The sequence below is a fragment of the Corella eumyota genome, chromosome 7 (genome assembly GCF_963082875.1).
Source record: "Corella eumyota chromosome 7, kaCorEumy4.1, whole genome shotgun sequence".
Taxonomy (NCBI): Eukaryota; Metazoa; Chordata; class Ascidiacea; order Phlebobranchia; family Corellidae; genus Corella; species Corella eumyota.
Window position 1 is genome coordinate 700827 of NC_137496.1, and position 15095 is coordinate 715921.

The following is a 15095-nucleotide window of genomic DNA, read 5'->3' on the forward strand; positions in this document are numbered from 1 at the left end:
GTTGTAAATATAAATAAAAAACTGTTAAGCTCAGCACCAAGGACATGTTTTATTGCAGGTATAAGCAGCAACAATTAGAAATTTAATTTGTTGATATTGCAGAATACATATTGCGGTATAGAAATTGTGCTACAGTTTGTAATATAATGACATACAGTTTACACACAGTGTCATTAACACAAAGACAGAAATCTACACAGCTTAGAGCTTGTTTGTGCAACTTGTAATAAACAGTAAAAAAGTTAAAATAGAACTGTAAGAGTAATAGAACCATTTGTGTAGTAAGTTTGTAACTGTATTAAATACCTTTAAGGAACTTATCTAAAATTGTGCATTTCACAAACACATATAAATATATAAATACAACTTTGGTATAACAAAAATAACGACTTAATTAATCGACTTTTACAATAAAAAAGTGCTTTAAACTAATACAAATATTTTTTTATAACAGTAGTAATACTGGAGTTAATTAGTTTATGAAAAAAACAGAACAATAGAACAAAGCAGACCTTGTATAGTTTTTGGTGTGTATGATTAATTAAAATATATTAATAATGACTTTATAGAACAATAAATACAAACATAAACAATTTGCTAACAGACTGTTATAATAAATATAATTTGTACAAAGGTAAACACATTTGATGTAGAAAATTAGGTAATGTTAGCACCATTTAGGACAATGTGACATTCGGTACAAACATCAGCTTTCTTGGGGGGTTTATTAAGCCACAATCTGGACATTGCACGGATGGGAGTATTTGCTGATGGGGTTGGGTGACCCTGGTTTAAACTTAAAGTACTGCTACAATGCAAAAAATAAAACTTGTAACTAATAATGACAGCAGAGATAGACAACTACACCATACCCATTCCTTTCATATAACACAGATTTAAAAAAAACTTCAATTAAAAGGAAACTGTTATTGTATGTGTGGGTGTGCAGTTATAAGGATAGTCTTACCTGCTTAAACTATGAGGTGAAAGACCAAGTTTGTTTTGACTTGGAAACAGGATAGGTTTAAAAGTGAAAACAGAAGGTTGAAGGTTTCTATCAGGTCGAATCGGAACCTGAAATATATTTAATAATATTTAAAATTGATGCTGAAAGGGTTTTTAAATATAAAGGAATTGTTGGTTTACCTTTCTAACACAATTCCAACAGACTTTTCTCTCACAAATTTGGCAAGTGTAACTCCAGGAAAAAATCGAAAACTTTTGAACTCGGCAAATAAAACAAATCTTGAGTAAAAACAGTGCAATGAAAACGTGTGCAGGAAAGTGAAATTTAAAAAAATAATATAACAACAAGAACATTTAAGAAAGGAATATTTTTCATGCAAAATACCTTTTCAGTTTTCAGAGCTTGATAGAGTTGTTTAGATGGTCTGAATATTTCAAGTTGAGCTCGGGACAAAACTTTTCTAACATGAGTTATTTCATCGATGGTGAGCGTTAAACTTTCCATGGATGGCTTCCGCATCTCCTGAAAGTATTAAACAAAAACTACGTTAAAACTAATTTATTGCATTTTACACATAGAAATTTTAACCACTTAACCAATACTCCTTACCTTACATAATAACAATGACTTTGCTCAAGGTTAACATTTAATATACCTGAAAAGTAAGACTTCTTTTCACCAAGTTTTTTCCCGCTGCTGATAGTTTACGATAATGTTTTTTTCCAGAGTGAGTCAAATTTAAACAAACTGTAAAAATGTAAATATATTAAAATTACAAACCTTAAGGTATATACATCTTTACAACTAAAAATTCATATTATCCAATTAAGCACCTTTGTTTGGTGACTCAATATTTTCAGGTAAATCTTCTGGAATATTTGATTCTTCGTCACATGAAACCTGAAAATTATTTTGATTATTTATTTAAAAAACCGAAGTTATGTTAACAAAATAGAAAACAAATTAAAGTAAAATTAAACTAAATTGCATTTATATTGACTTAACAAAGTGAGATTACATCAAAAAATTACAACTTCATACTTTTTAGCTTTATCCATTAAAAATAAACAAAGTAAATAAGTTTATGACGTCAATAAATGTAGCATTTAAGTAGTAATCAAAATCCACTTAAAAATTAAAACACCTCAGGCATTGGCACCAAAAAAATTGGATTTCTTATAACACCATAACATTAGCTATAATTACAAAAATATAAATCAATTTACTTACTTGTGTAGAAGTAATATTTGCTTCCACATTATCTGGACTTGGCTTTGTTAGTTTTTGTATTTCTAAAAATAAAAATATAATAAAATGATTTATGTTTGTAAATTAAGAAATTTATTTTCAATAAATAAAAACTTTGGTGCTAGCAAAACTAAATTTACATCCCAATTATTAAAGTTTTTAACAGTTTAAGAAAAAGGAATTTAACACAAATCATATCGAACCTTGTTGCTTCACATGGGCAATATTTTGAATTTCAGCAACCAAACGTTCATGAACTGACTTGGATCTTATTGGAGGGGGAGGTAACACACGATTATGAGCCTAAAAATATTAAATCACCATAAACACTTACACTTAAAAATCTAAACCACTTAAAAACATACAAGGTGAAAGCAGTGGAAAGCCAGGACCACACATGATAATACGATCTCTAGCCACTAATTTATATTTTATGGTTTTAAAAACAGCTTTATAGAAATTTTAAACAACTTTTATAAAAAATAGCTAACCGGCGATAAAGTTGGTCTGGATTTTACAAATTCTAAAACTTGGTCATGTGCATTCTTAACAGGTGGAATAATCTGTAAAATAAATGACAATAAATTTAGTTTTAAGAATATTAGGAATGTTTAATCTATGTACTTTTAAAAAAATATATACATACACAAGCTTGTTTAAGGTTATATTTTTTCTGCATAATATCCTTCATTAAAAGCTGGTATTGAGTGGGTTTGTAAGCTTTCTGTGTGCACGTTTCTACATGCTTGAGGTTTGGTAATCCTTGTCGCAACTCCTCTAAAGCCAGTTCCCACAAGTCCTGCAAAAAAAACATTATTTTACCTATCTTGTCCTTTAAAACATTGCTTTTTTAGGTATTAAGGTAATTATAAGCAACAATACTTTATATGCAAGCACCTTATATTCATTTTCATCCAATTCAGGATCATTCTGCAAAGTCAGGGTTCGGATCAAGGATTGGCACATTGATTTATAATACCTATCTGGATCCGATGTGATTGAAATAATTTGTTTTTCACAAATCTAAACAATTATTTAAATATTTAAACTTAATTCATTTTTTCACTACACATTCGTTAAAAAGGTTTAAAATTCAATAATTTCATAAATTAAAACAACAAATATCTTTTAATCATAGTTTTGTAGTTAGTTATATTATAACACAGTTACCAAATTTGTAGTTGTGTAAACTATTTACAATTACAATCTTTAATACCTCCATAACATGAGCAAGGGAGCAAATAGTTCCATCATATCCTTCATCATCTTCCACACAATCTTCACAATTTGATTGTCGATAATCTTTTGTCATCAAGAAAATCAGGTTTTCAAAGTCTGTGGATATATCTTGTTCTTCTTCATAAGGAAGCCCGTAGTCTAATGCCTTGTACACTGCAAGACCAATACTCTCAACAACCTTTATTAAAATAAGAACAGCAAACATTAAGAATAAATTTACAATATAACATAAAGTAAATATTACGCTTATGTAAACTAAACCACATAAAACAGGTTATCTTTAGGACATACAAAGGATATACACCCCAAGAAAGTTACATCATTTCACCTTTGCTTCTGTGTCGACTTCTGTGCTGTTAATAATAGCAATTGATCCACCATCAAGAATTTCAATTGAATGAATACCAGTAAGAGAAATGTGTTTAGAAGAATACGTGTTTGATTGAAGTAGAAATTTTACACACTGATGACAGACAGCCCAGCCCCAATTTTCCTTCAAAGCACCTTTAATTCCGTATTTTAAAATGTCAAATAGATTTACCATTTTTTGTATTTTAGAACGTATAGAACGTTCTTCACAGGTCATTCGTCGTCTGTTTTTGTTTAGCAAGTCTTCTTAAACTTGTACTACATTCTAATAATTGCTTGTTTAACCTCTTAAAAATAATTTAAACCTGCCAGATCTGCCAGCAGAACTGTAAACAAAATCGCTTGACCAACAAACGAAAAAACAGCTGAGTCAATTTAAAATGGCGCTTGGTCAGGGGTCGTCACCGATTCCGGAACGGGCCCGAAAATGTAAATATTTTTCAAAAATTATAAAAACAGACTAAAAAGCTACATTAAGTAATTTATTTAGAGTTCTTTTTTAGTGTTTTTTTTTAATTTAAAAAGTGCTTGAAGCACCCACATTTTGGTTATAAGTATTACTCCACGTTATTCTTGTAAATGAATGCGGTGTTTTAAGATTTTGGAAAAACAAGATTTGGTTTTTAGGTCAAAACGTACATGTTAAACTATAATAGATTCATTATAGAATAAAGGTGGATTAACAATTAAAAGAAATGATGTTTAAAAGCTTGCTTGAGCCACAACATTTGTTCTTAAAGCCGACGTTTGCGTATTATCTCAAAAACAAGTTTTGTCATTAAGTAAAAAGCATTTTCAGATTTTGTCCATCTTTACTAAAATGTTTGCTGTAGCCAAAACCATCTGTGTATCTTTTTAGTTGATGCACCAGTATAAACTGATAAAACTTAACTAATAAAGCTAATTATAAAAAAAGCATAATTAATTAAGCCTAATGGGAGTTCCCGCCTTTTTTCGATGGTTGAGTAGAAAATATACTTCCATTGTAATCCACTGCAATGAGGAAAAGGTTGGTTTGTAAAATTTATAAATATAAAGTGGTTAAAGAAGTAGTTATTTTATTTTCAATTCTTACCTACAGACTTGTTAAATTCTTCTAACAAATATAAAACAATCTTTAAATTTTAGCAAAAAGAGATTGGTGGAGTTAAAATTCCAGTCGACACAAGTCAACCTAATCCGAACGACATTGAATTCGATAATCTGTATCTTGACATGAATGGAATTATTCACCCTTGCAGTCATCCAGAAGATAGGTAGGTTCTGTTCATGTTTGTTGGCTAAGTTATATTTACTTAATGTTTAATGATCTTTTTTTCTAAAGGCCGGCCCCCAAGAATGAGGAGGAAATTATGATTGCAATATTTGAGGCAATTGATCGGTTATTTGCAATTGTTCGACCACGAAGATTACTTTACATGGCAATTGATGGAGTTGTAAGTTAAATTATTTATTTACTTGGTAACAAAATATTGCCTAAAGGTCGAAACAAGGTTTTAATCCTAGAGTAAGTTTATGTTAAGATTAATAAAATCTTTTTCTCAAGTAATATTTTTTTTATTTGTTTTACTTTAAGGCTCCACGTGCGAAAATGAACCAGCAAAGATCAAGAAGGTTCAGAGCATCGAAAGAAGGAGTGTAAGTTAGACTTAGTGTTATAATTTGTATTTAACAAAATACTAAGCCAAAAATCATCTTTATCACACCAATATCTTATGCCAAATTGTTCACCTTTTAGTGAAAGTGCGGAGATAAAAGCTGGTATCAAAGCTGAGTTGCGAGCAAAGGGAGCAAGGTTGCCGGATGAGGATCCTAAATCTGAGAGGTTTGATAGTAATTGTATTACACCAGGCACTGAGTTTATGTTCAGACTTGCAAACTGTTTGAGGTTTTATATTATGGATCGTCTTAACAATGACCCTGGCTGGAAGAAAATTGAGGTCTGTGTGGTTTGCTTTGATTAATTTATTTTCATGCGTTAAATAATTTATTTTCAAAGTTTTTATGTGTAGTTGTTTTTACTTCAAGTATATTATTTTTAGGAGTAATTTGTTTATTGAATGCCACTTTTATTTTTTAAAATCACCTATTTTTAGGTTTTTAACTTTAAATGTGGATGCCATTTTTTTGTTAAGGAATTCATTTTTAAATTGTACAGGTAACTCCCAATTTCAAAGAAAAAATGGTAAGTTTGTCAAATTTAAATACTCAAATTTTTGTTTATTTGAAGGTGATTTTATCGGATGCAAATGTTCCTGGAGAGGGAGAGCACAAAATTATGGATTTCATTCGGAGGCAGAGAGCTCAACCGGATCACGATCCGAACACTCATCATTGTGTATGTGGAGCGGATGCTGATCTTATTATGTTAGGTAAAGGTTAAAAAGTCATACATTCTAATAATTTACACAAACTTATGTAAGATTTAAATGTTAAAGACTACCTAAAGCAAGTGGCAATTTATAACCTTTTTGGAAATAAAAATCTGTTTGTTGTTTTGTTTTTTTCACATTAAAACCTTTCTGAAAAAAATGCTTGTTTATTAGGTTTAGCCACCCATGAACCCAACTTTACGATAATCCGTGAAGAATTTAAACCTAATCAACCAAGACCTTGTGGTATTTGTTCCCAGTATGGACATGAAATGGAGGATTGCTGTGGGTTACCAAAAGTCAAAGAAGGTAAAATTGTTGACTAATCCTAACTTACTCTTTAGAATCAATTATAGAACAACAACATTCCTATAAAAAACACTTGTTAAACCTTGTTCTCTTTTTCTGAAGGTTGAATATTTAAAAAATAGTGTACATTTTCCCTTATACATTGTCAGAGTATTATTAAATGTGTTAGCATACCCAGTTTTTGTGTTTTAACATGGTGGGATAAAATTAAATGATTTTTAAATTTTTAAGGTGAACACGGTGAAATTCAGTCACAAAATCCAGGAGGGGGCACCAACTACATTTTCATAAGAATTTGTGTGATACGAGAGGTAATTATTAACTTAAAAATATGTATAAATATTAGTATATATATTTACAAAGCTTTAAAATGACGTTGTTTGCTAAGTTATGTTGCTAACCCTAAAATAGTTTACATAGCCTATACAAAATTTTAACCAACTTTGTTTTTAAAAACTGTTTTATTTTTTAATGTTTTTATTTTTCTTAGTACATTGAACTAGAAATGCAGATGCCAGGGCTTCCGTTTAAATATGATTTCGAAAATGTTATTGATGATTGGGTGATGATGTGTTTTTTTGTCGGAAACGATTTCCTACCCCATCTACCTTCACTTGAAATCAGGGAAGGAGCAATCGATAAACTTGTTCGAATTTATAAAGATATCGTACATAGCACTAAAGTATGATTTTATTAGTTGTCTATATGTATAAAGAGTTTTTAATATATTTCCTTATGATTTGCTTTATGTTAAGAATTATTTGTTGATTTAATGCAAAAGTTCTGTTATTTTAGGGTTATTTAACAGACAACGGAATAGTAAACCTCCATCGTGTTGAGAAGATTATGCAGGGAATTGGACAAATGGAAGACAACATCTTCCGTAAAAGAAGAGAGAGTGACATCAACTACAGGGAGAGAGAGGTAAGTTAATAAAATTATTATGAAGTGGATGGTTATCAAGTGCTATGTATAATACAGGTTAACTGATTTCATTTAAAACAGTTTTACCTTACCAAAATTATTTAAATCACAAACCTAAACAACAACTTTCAGAAAGCAAAAAAGCAGCGCACCAGATCCAACCATAACAGACCATCTTATATTCCTGGTGGCCAGTTTGAACCGACCCCACTTGGAGCAGGGCACAGGGGACCTGAAGTTCTCACCAATGTTAAACAAACTGCTATGGAAATGAGGGCCAGAGATCTCAAAAATTTGGTAAAACTTTCTTTGAGATTCTCGCTTATATAGAAACTTAAACATTATCTGTTGAATAGAATTTTCTGTAGATTTAACAGATCTTTTTTGTTTTTTTATTAAAATAGTTTTATGTTTAGGATGCTGCCACATCATTGAAAGCTATGATGAAAGAAACTCCAAGTGATAAAATCACTCAATCAACAACATCAACCAAAAGAAAACAGGTATTTGTAGGAATTTTAATCCATTTCACCATTGTTGAACATTAGTCCAAAACCTCCCTATAGTTGCCATTTTAATTGTCGCAATATAGTTAAACTAATATATGCTCACCACAATTGACCCACGCACTACAACTGGCAGTTTTATACATTTTGTAGACCAATAAAATGGCACTCCTTTCATATAGATATGTTGTTCACCATGCTTTAATATAAACAAATAGTTTTACATCTTACATTGTCTTACATTGTAGGAAGATGATGAAGAGCCCGAGGATGATGTCAGATTGTGGGAAGATGGATGGAAGGAAAGATACTTCCGAGCAAAATTCAACGTTTCTATGAAGGTCAAACAACCTTTGTCATAAAAAGATATTGTTAGTTGATCGTTTAGTTTTAAATTTTTGTTTGTATTGTTTTAGGATTTTGAATTCCGAAGAAATGTTGTGAAATGTTATGTGGAAGGACTATGTTGGGTTTTGTCTTATTACTACCAAGGTAAAATTATTAAAAAACAAATAACTTTTACTGGGAAAAAAACACTCATTTTAAAGTTTCGTTTTGTGTTCAAGCAAATATTATTTTGTTTCTGAGTAAGAATTATTTTCCATTTTTTACTTACTTCTTTTTTTCTGAAGGGTGTGCATCATGGAAATGGTTTTTCCCTTTCCACTATGCTCCATTTGCTTCCGACTTCATGGATATTTCAAGTATTCCGAACACCTTTCCAACAACAACCAAACCCAAGAACCCACTGGAGCAACTGATGTGCGTCTTCCCTGCTGCTAGTGGTCAATTTTTACCAGATTCGTGGAGAAATCTTATGTCCAATCCAGTAAGTTAAAAAATATTTTTTGTTTGATTTAATTTTTTTCAATAATAGAGGTAATTGTACAAGCCAAGTTTTTGCGTAAAACGATATGCTAGAACCATAATGGAGCCTACATGTATATTTATACGTACATATATGTAAGTTCAATACATGTGCTTACAAAATAAATAAAACTGCTGTTTTCATTTATTTTACTGCTGTTAGTGCACATATAAATTATCATGAGCGAATATAAGTTAAGAGTTCCGATTAGATTGCGACAATTAAAATGCCGTTCATAGAAGGCCCATCAACTAGTATTCACTTCTATACAATTACAGAAAATCATTTCTTTAATTTTCAGGATTCCCCGATCATTGATTTTTATCCTGAAGATTTTAAAATAGATTTGAATGGGAAGAAATATGCGTGGCAGGGAGTTGCTATGCTTCCGTTTGTGGATGAGGAACGAATGATCAATGCTCTTGAGGATGTGTACGAAGATCTCACTCCTCAAGAAAGTAACTATTATCATTTTAATTTACAAACAATTTTATTGCAGTAACTTTATGTTTGTTTTATAATTTTGTTATTTGTTATTATTACAAGTCGATGACCCATCATATGGTTGGGATTTTAATTGTCGTTATATAGTTGCCACATATATTTGTCAGCGATAATTCACCCACGCACCACAAACAGCAGTTTTATTTATTTTGTAGGCCTATAAATTACACATATATTTGCCACTAAGCCTCATTACATGCAGATTATGCAAAAAATAGTAATTTGTCGATTTTTATTCCAAGCAAAGCGCAACAGTCTTGGAAATGATTATTTATTTGTTGGTTGTGAGCATCCTCTACATTCCTTATTCACTGGTTTATATGAAGATGATTCTCCACCTGAAAGTTATGAGGTTGCAGGTGATATTAATCCAAAGTTAACTCATGGAATGGCTGGAAAAATTTGGAAAGATCAATTTTGTCATCCAAGTAAAAGGTAAACTATAAATTCTAATAATTTTGTGTGAATTAAACTGTAAATTTAATGTACTTAATACCCTAAAAAATTGAAGCTATTCCAATATTGGTTACCATGACAATTTTTCTCCAGAAACATACCAGCTCCATTACCAGTGTTGGAAGAAATTACACAAAACAGAGTTTTAAGTATGAGCTACAAAGATCCAAGTTATCCTGATGATTTTATATTCCAAGCTAAACTATTACCAGGAGCTAAGTAAGTTGACAGTTTAAAGTACTTTTGATTTGAGGTTAAAAATATTTGGATTTTTAATTATTTTATATGTTTTTAGGTTTCCTGAGCGTTCGGTCAAACCAAGTGATTTAAACACAAGAAATAATAATAGTCGTCAATGGCAACCTAGGATCGGGTTTAACCCAAACAGAAATCGAATGCAACTCGACCAATCTTCGCACAGGTTAAAACAAAATTTATATTTTACCTAAGACATGTTTAGAAATCTGCTTCTTGATTTTAACTAATTTTTATTATATTTTTATGATTTTAATATAGATTTGTTATTTAATTTTCAGACATGTAGGTCACCATCTACCCAGAAATCCCAACCCAAGAAATTATTACAATCAGGGACAGAGACAACCTTACAACTACGACAATTACAATCGACAAAGTAATTACGACAATTATAATCGACAAAATAAATATGACAACCAATATAATTGTGAGTTTTACAAAATTTTAAACTTTAAATATTAAAACCTATTCCATGGTAAAGTGTTAAAAATTAAAGAGTTTCGTACTCTTTATATCTTTAATTAAGATGTTACATTAATGTTTTACAGCCCAAGGTCGTTATAATGAACAACAACAATATGGAAGAAATGCTTGGTTTGAAGGTCAAAGGAGGGGTGGAGGTAACTACCAACCACGACATCAATCGGTAACTATTTTTTTCTTAGGCTAGAAGTAAATACTTTTATCTGCAAAAGTTACATATTGTTACTTATGTTCTCGTTTAAGATGTTGTTAACAAATATTTTTATATTTCAGGGAAATTACAGAGGAGGTTATAACAGGGGTGGACAAAATAGAAGGGGTGGAAATAGGGGGGGTTACTCTCAATATGGAACCTACTAAATATAATCACAAAAAAATTAATCAAATTGATTTTATCTCCTGTACAAAAACTTATGACAAAAAACTTATTATAACAATAATTTAAAAAGTGACATCGAAAAAAAATGTTGTACCTCAAAAAAATGAAATCCCAATTCAAATAAGTAATATTTTACTTGCAAATTTCTCTAGACTCAGTTTTAATTAGAAAGCTACTGATTTTTATCGAATTGAAAAATAAATTAGACCTTCTGTAGCTTCGATGTCTTTGTAACTTATTTTGTTTTTAATTTTAAAGCCTTTTTTTTAAATTAGCCTTATTTTGTACTAGGTTTAGGTGGCTTTATGCCAGTCTCCAGATGCTTAAAACTTAAATTGTGCAAGTTTTGTATGTTTTTGGTCACACTTTTTTAGGTTTATGTTTTACAAATATGATGTTACTTGCCTAATAACACAGTCCCTATCTAATATAAAGTTGTTAAAGTTTAAAATACTAATAATTTGCAGGCTATTCTTGTATAAAGTTGATTTTATAGCCTATGAAAATATTTAGCCTACCCAATTGCAAAATATAGAAATTTTGGCGCCTATGATATAAATTAGCCCACCCAATTGCAAAATTTGGAAATTTTGGCGCCTATGATAAAATTTAGCCCACCCAATTGCAAAATTTTGGCGCCTATGAAAAATAATAGCCCACCCAATTGCAAAATTTTGGCGCCTATGATCATATTTAGCCCACCTAATTGCAAAATTTTGGCGCCTATGAAAAAAATTAGTCCACCCAATTGTAAAATTTGTAAATTCTGGCGCCTATGATTAATTGTAATTCGTGACGTAATTATGACTCCAACTGATTTGTTTAAGTAAATTTGGATTCCATTGACGTAAATCCAACTTATATGTTTAAGTGAAACTAGTCTAACGTTTAAATTTTGTTTAACTTCAGCTATAAAAACTTCGTTTAAACATTAATAAAGGGTAGAAATGAATAAATTAAAACTTTTACAAGTTAGTTTTGTGCTGTTTCTGTCTTTTGTGTCATTTACCAACGCTAGAGTACTGGAATTGGACGAAAGGTACATTTTTTAAACTTTTACAAATTCAAAATCTACTTCCTGAATTCTAACTGTCTTTGTTATTGCCAACTAATTATATTAAGCCAACTTATTATTGTTTGTGCCTAGGCTGTAAGCCAAAAAATATCAATGAGGATTTAATTTTTTAGGTTTTCAAATGTTGAAACCCAAGGAACTTGGCTTGTAATGTTCTATGCTCCATGGTGTGGTCACTGCAAACATTTGGAGCCCACCTGGATTCAAATTGGAAACCAACTTCACAGCGAGAATTCACAGATTGCTGTTGCAAGATTAGATGCAACTAAGTAATATTTACGGCTTTAGCAGAATAGTTTTTTAAAGAATTTGTAGTATATCAGTTTTTATTAGGCAAGTTAGTGGGCCTATATATATTTTTTTTGATTTAAAAAATTGTTTTTAGATTTTCTAGTGTGGCATCGAAATACCAAATAAGAGGATTTCCAACAATTAAGTTCTTTAAAAATGGGAAGGAGTTTGAATACAATGGACCAAGATCATCAGAAAATATTATCTCATTTGCAAAAAGGGCTGAAGGGTAAAATTCTCTACTTAAATTTACTTTTTTTGTAAATGGTGATGTGCATCAATTTTGCAATATGTTTTGTTTTCATAGTTTTATTACAAAAATAAGTTAATTTACATAGCAAATGATAAAAAAATTGTTAACAAGTATTAAATATATATGATGTACAGTCTTTTTGTAATTGGGCTTATACTTTATGTTATATAGCCCACCAGTTAAACCTATATCATCCCAAAAAGAATTTATTAATGAAAGAAAAGCAAATGAAGTAATGTTTGTTTATGTGGGAGAGGCTGACACCAAACTATTTACTACATTTGAAAAAGCTGCCTCCAATTTATTCACAAAAATAAATTTCTATTCAGCAGGAAAGCAGATTTTACCATCAGTAAGTTTTATAACAATTTAATAAAGTTTTGAATGTGCTCTTCCATGTAGTAAAACATGTATATATTTTATCTTAATATTTTTTTGTTATTATTTTAGGACATTAGTACGAAGCATGTGCCTACGATATTGGTTTTAAAAGATGAAACATTTTATGAAGTGCCAAATCATGACATAAATGTAAATTTACTTTCAATGTGGATCAATTCAGAACAATTTCCAAGTTATAATGAACTTACAGGTGAAAAAGTTCATGTTTTAAATTGTTATATTGGTTTTAAACAACATTTTTTGTATTCTTTAGTGGGTACAAAATTTGGTCGTTAAAAATTTGTGACTTACTTAATAATACATTGTTTTGTGTTATATTCATTTAAAAAGATTGTTGTAAAAATAAACAGTACCAAACCTCTTTTAATTTTTAGGCACCAGTTATCATTCTTTACGCAGTGCCGGCAAAAAACTTGCAATTTCTGTTATGGAGAAATCTGGAGCCAACAACTTTAACAAAGTTTTGAAAAAAATGGCGTTGGAACGAAAATTTCCATTCACGTTTTCCTGGGTTACTGGTAATGGAATTGTAAACAGCATGACTTATAGGTTGGTGATACTAGTGCTTTATCTTATTGGTCTATCCTAATTATATCAGTTTTATAGTTCTATTCCAATAAATGTATTGTTTTTGTACACCTACCATATCATACTTATTTTTATACATTATAGCACAATACCTGTCCCAAATGTGGTTGTTTACGATGCAAATTCCCATGAATTTTATGTTTTAAATGAAGATCAAGATAAAGAAATTACTAAACAAAAAATATTTCAATTTTTTGATGATATAAAAGAAGGCAAATTAACTCCCAAGGGAGGAAATGGAATGGTGCAGAATATTAAAAGACTTCTTGCTGATATTTTAGGAGGAGTAACGGTAAGTTGATGTTTTAATGACTTCTGTTTGTTTATAAATTATTGTTAATAAACGTGCATAGATTTAATTTTTTTTTTCTATCCCTTGTACTTATTGAAAATTGTAACAAATTTACTTTTGTCCTCACTTTATTCAGGGCTTGTTTCGGGACAGTCCCATTATTGCAACAATCGTGATTGTTCTTCCTACATTGTTAGTCACAGGGCTGTGCTATTGTTTGTGCACAATAACTGATGGAACTGGAGAAGGTCCCTACACTGATGATGAAGACAGTGATGTAAGTGAAAACGAGGAAGAGTTGCCCCTATATGAAGATAAACAGAATATTGAAGCCCCCAAGGACCCCCCTAATGACCCAAACTTGGGTGAGAATGACCCCGAAGTTGAAGGCACTGAGCTTGGTGATGGTGTTCGCAAGAGAGTGAAGGAACAAGAAAAATATGAATGATCATGAAAAGTTTTAAACAGGACTTTGGTCTTGTTTTTGTCCCTTAGCAATTTTGGCTTAGTTACAAAACACTAAAATATTTTTCCTATTTACTGAAATCATAAAATTCCAGACAAAAACCCAGCCAATTCAGCCCAAAATGCAGTAATTAATATTACCACTGTGAAAGAACAGTTTGTATTAAACTTTTAAACCATTTGTTAACATATTTTGAAGCAAATCAATCTTTTTTGAAGTGAAAATTAAATTTTGGTATCATTACCTGAGCTAAGTTTTTTTATAGTACGTTTTTGCTGTATATGCTGCCATTTCAAGCCTATGTAGCCAGAATATGTTTGTTAATTTTGTTACAAAGGTTTTTTGTCGTACCGCAAAAATTGTGTTTATAACTTGTAGTTACTGTCCAAAGTTTATTAACAATAATTTTTTCTCTTCAACTTCAAATTTATATTAATTTACAAAAGTTCTACTATCTAATAATAAAGAAAATGCTGTGATAGGCTCACTGGAAAAATGTTTTTTAATTTTCTTTTAACTGAAGTTTTGACAAATCCTGTAACCCAATATTTGATATATTTTTTACAATTTCTGGATATCCACTTTTAGATAAAATTCAAGAATATTTTTATATAAAGAACATCCCTAAACTTGGCTGTTAAAACAAGTTTTCTATTAAAATTTAGTTTAAAAACTGTTAAGTCATATTGAGGATAAACGAAAAAATAAATACGCCCAAATCTTTGTGAGAATAGGAATGTTTTCTTTCTTTACGATTGTCAACAAAAACAAAGTGATGTTTTTCCTTAAAATGTGAATGTTTATAGTAGGAAAAACGTGGTTTTAATAATGAATAACACCTAATTT

The 15095-nt window shown here is 30.3% G+C and overlaps 3 protein-coding genes across 3 annotated transcripts; 2 read left to right on the forward strand and 1 right to left on the reverse strand.

Moving 5' to 3' along the window:
• Nucleotides 1-66: 66 nt before the first annotated feature.
• On the reverse strand, nt 67-4162 carry LOC145759659 (protein spire homolog 1-like). Its single transcript, XM_082573508.1, has 13 exons — nt 3783-4162; nt 3432-3632; nt 3113-3238; nt 2862-3014; nt 2707-2778; nt 2419-2518; nt 2198-2259; nt 1801-1867; nt 1623-1714; nt 1352-1489; nt 1147-1245; nt 968-1074; nt 67-808 (listed from the first exon to the last, which is right to left on the reverse strand). The coding sequence occupies exons 1-13, from the start codon at nt 4038-4040 to the stop codon at nt 658-660; spliced, it is 1626 nt and encodes a 541-aa protein (XP_082429634.1). The 5' UTR covers nt 4041-4162; the 3' UTR covers nt 67-657.
• Nucleotides 4163-4686: 524 nt separating this feature from the next.
• LOC145760082 (5'-3' exoribonuclease 2-like) lies at nt 4687-11418 on the forward strand. Its single transcript, XM_082573947.1, has 22 exons — nt 4687-4832; nt 4952-5079; nt 5148-5259; nt 5400-5461; nt 5562-5763; nt 6054-6195; nt 6370-6504; nt 6736-6815; nt 6995-7186; nt 7300-7428; nt 7561-7725; nt 7845-7931; nt 8183-8275; nt 8351-8426; nt 8567-8763; nt 9104-9260; nt 9549-9741; nt 9856-9981; nt 10058-10183; nt 10299-10447; nt 10569-10666; nt 10777-11418. Exons 1-22 carry the CDS (start codon nt 4758-4760, stop codon nt 10861-10863), a joined length of 2811 nt encoding a protein of 936 aa, XP_082430073.1. The 5' UTR covers nt 4687-4757; the 3' UTR covers nt 10864-11418.
• A 300-nt stretch (nt 11419-11718) lies between these two features.
• LOC145760083 (protein disulfide-isomerase TMX3-like) lies at nt 11719-14755 on the forward strand. Its single transcript, XM_082573949.1, has 8 exons — nt 11719-11921; nt 12071-12226; nt 12343-12477; nt 12673-12853; nt 12952-13093; nt 13278-13452; nt 13576-13783; nt 13920-14755. Exons 1-8 carry the CDS (start codon nt 11830-11832, stop codon nt 14229-14231), a joined length of 1401 nt encoding a protein of 466 aa, XP_082430075.1. The 5' UTR covers nt 11719-11829; the 3' UTR covers nt 14232-14755.
• Nucleotides 14756-15095: the final 340 nt, after the last annotated feature.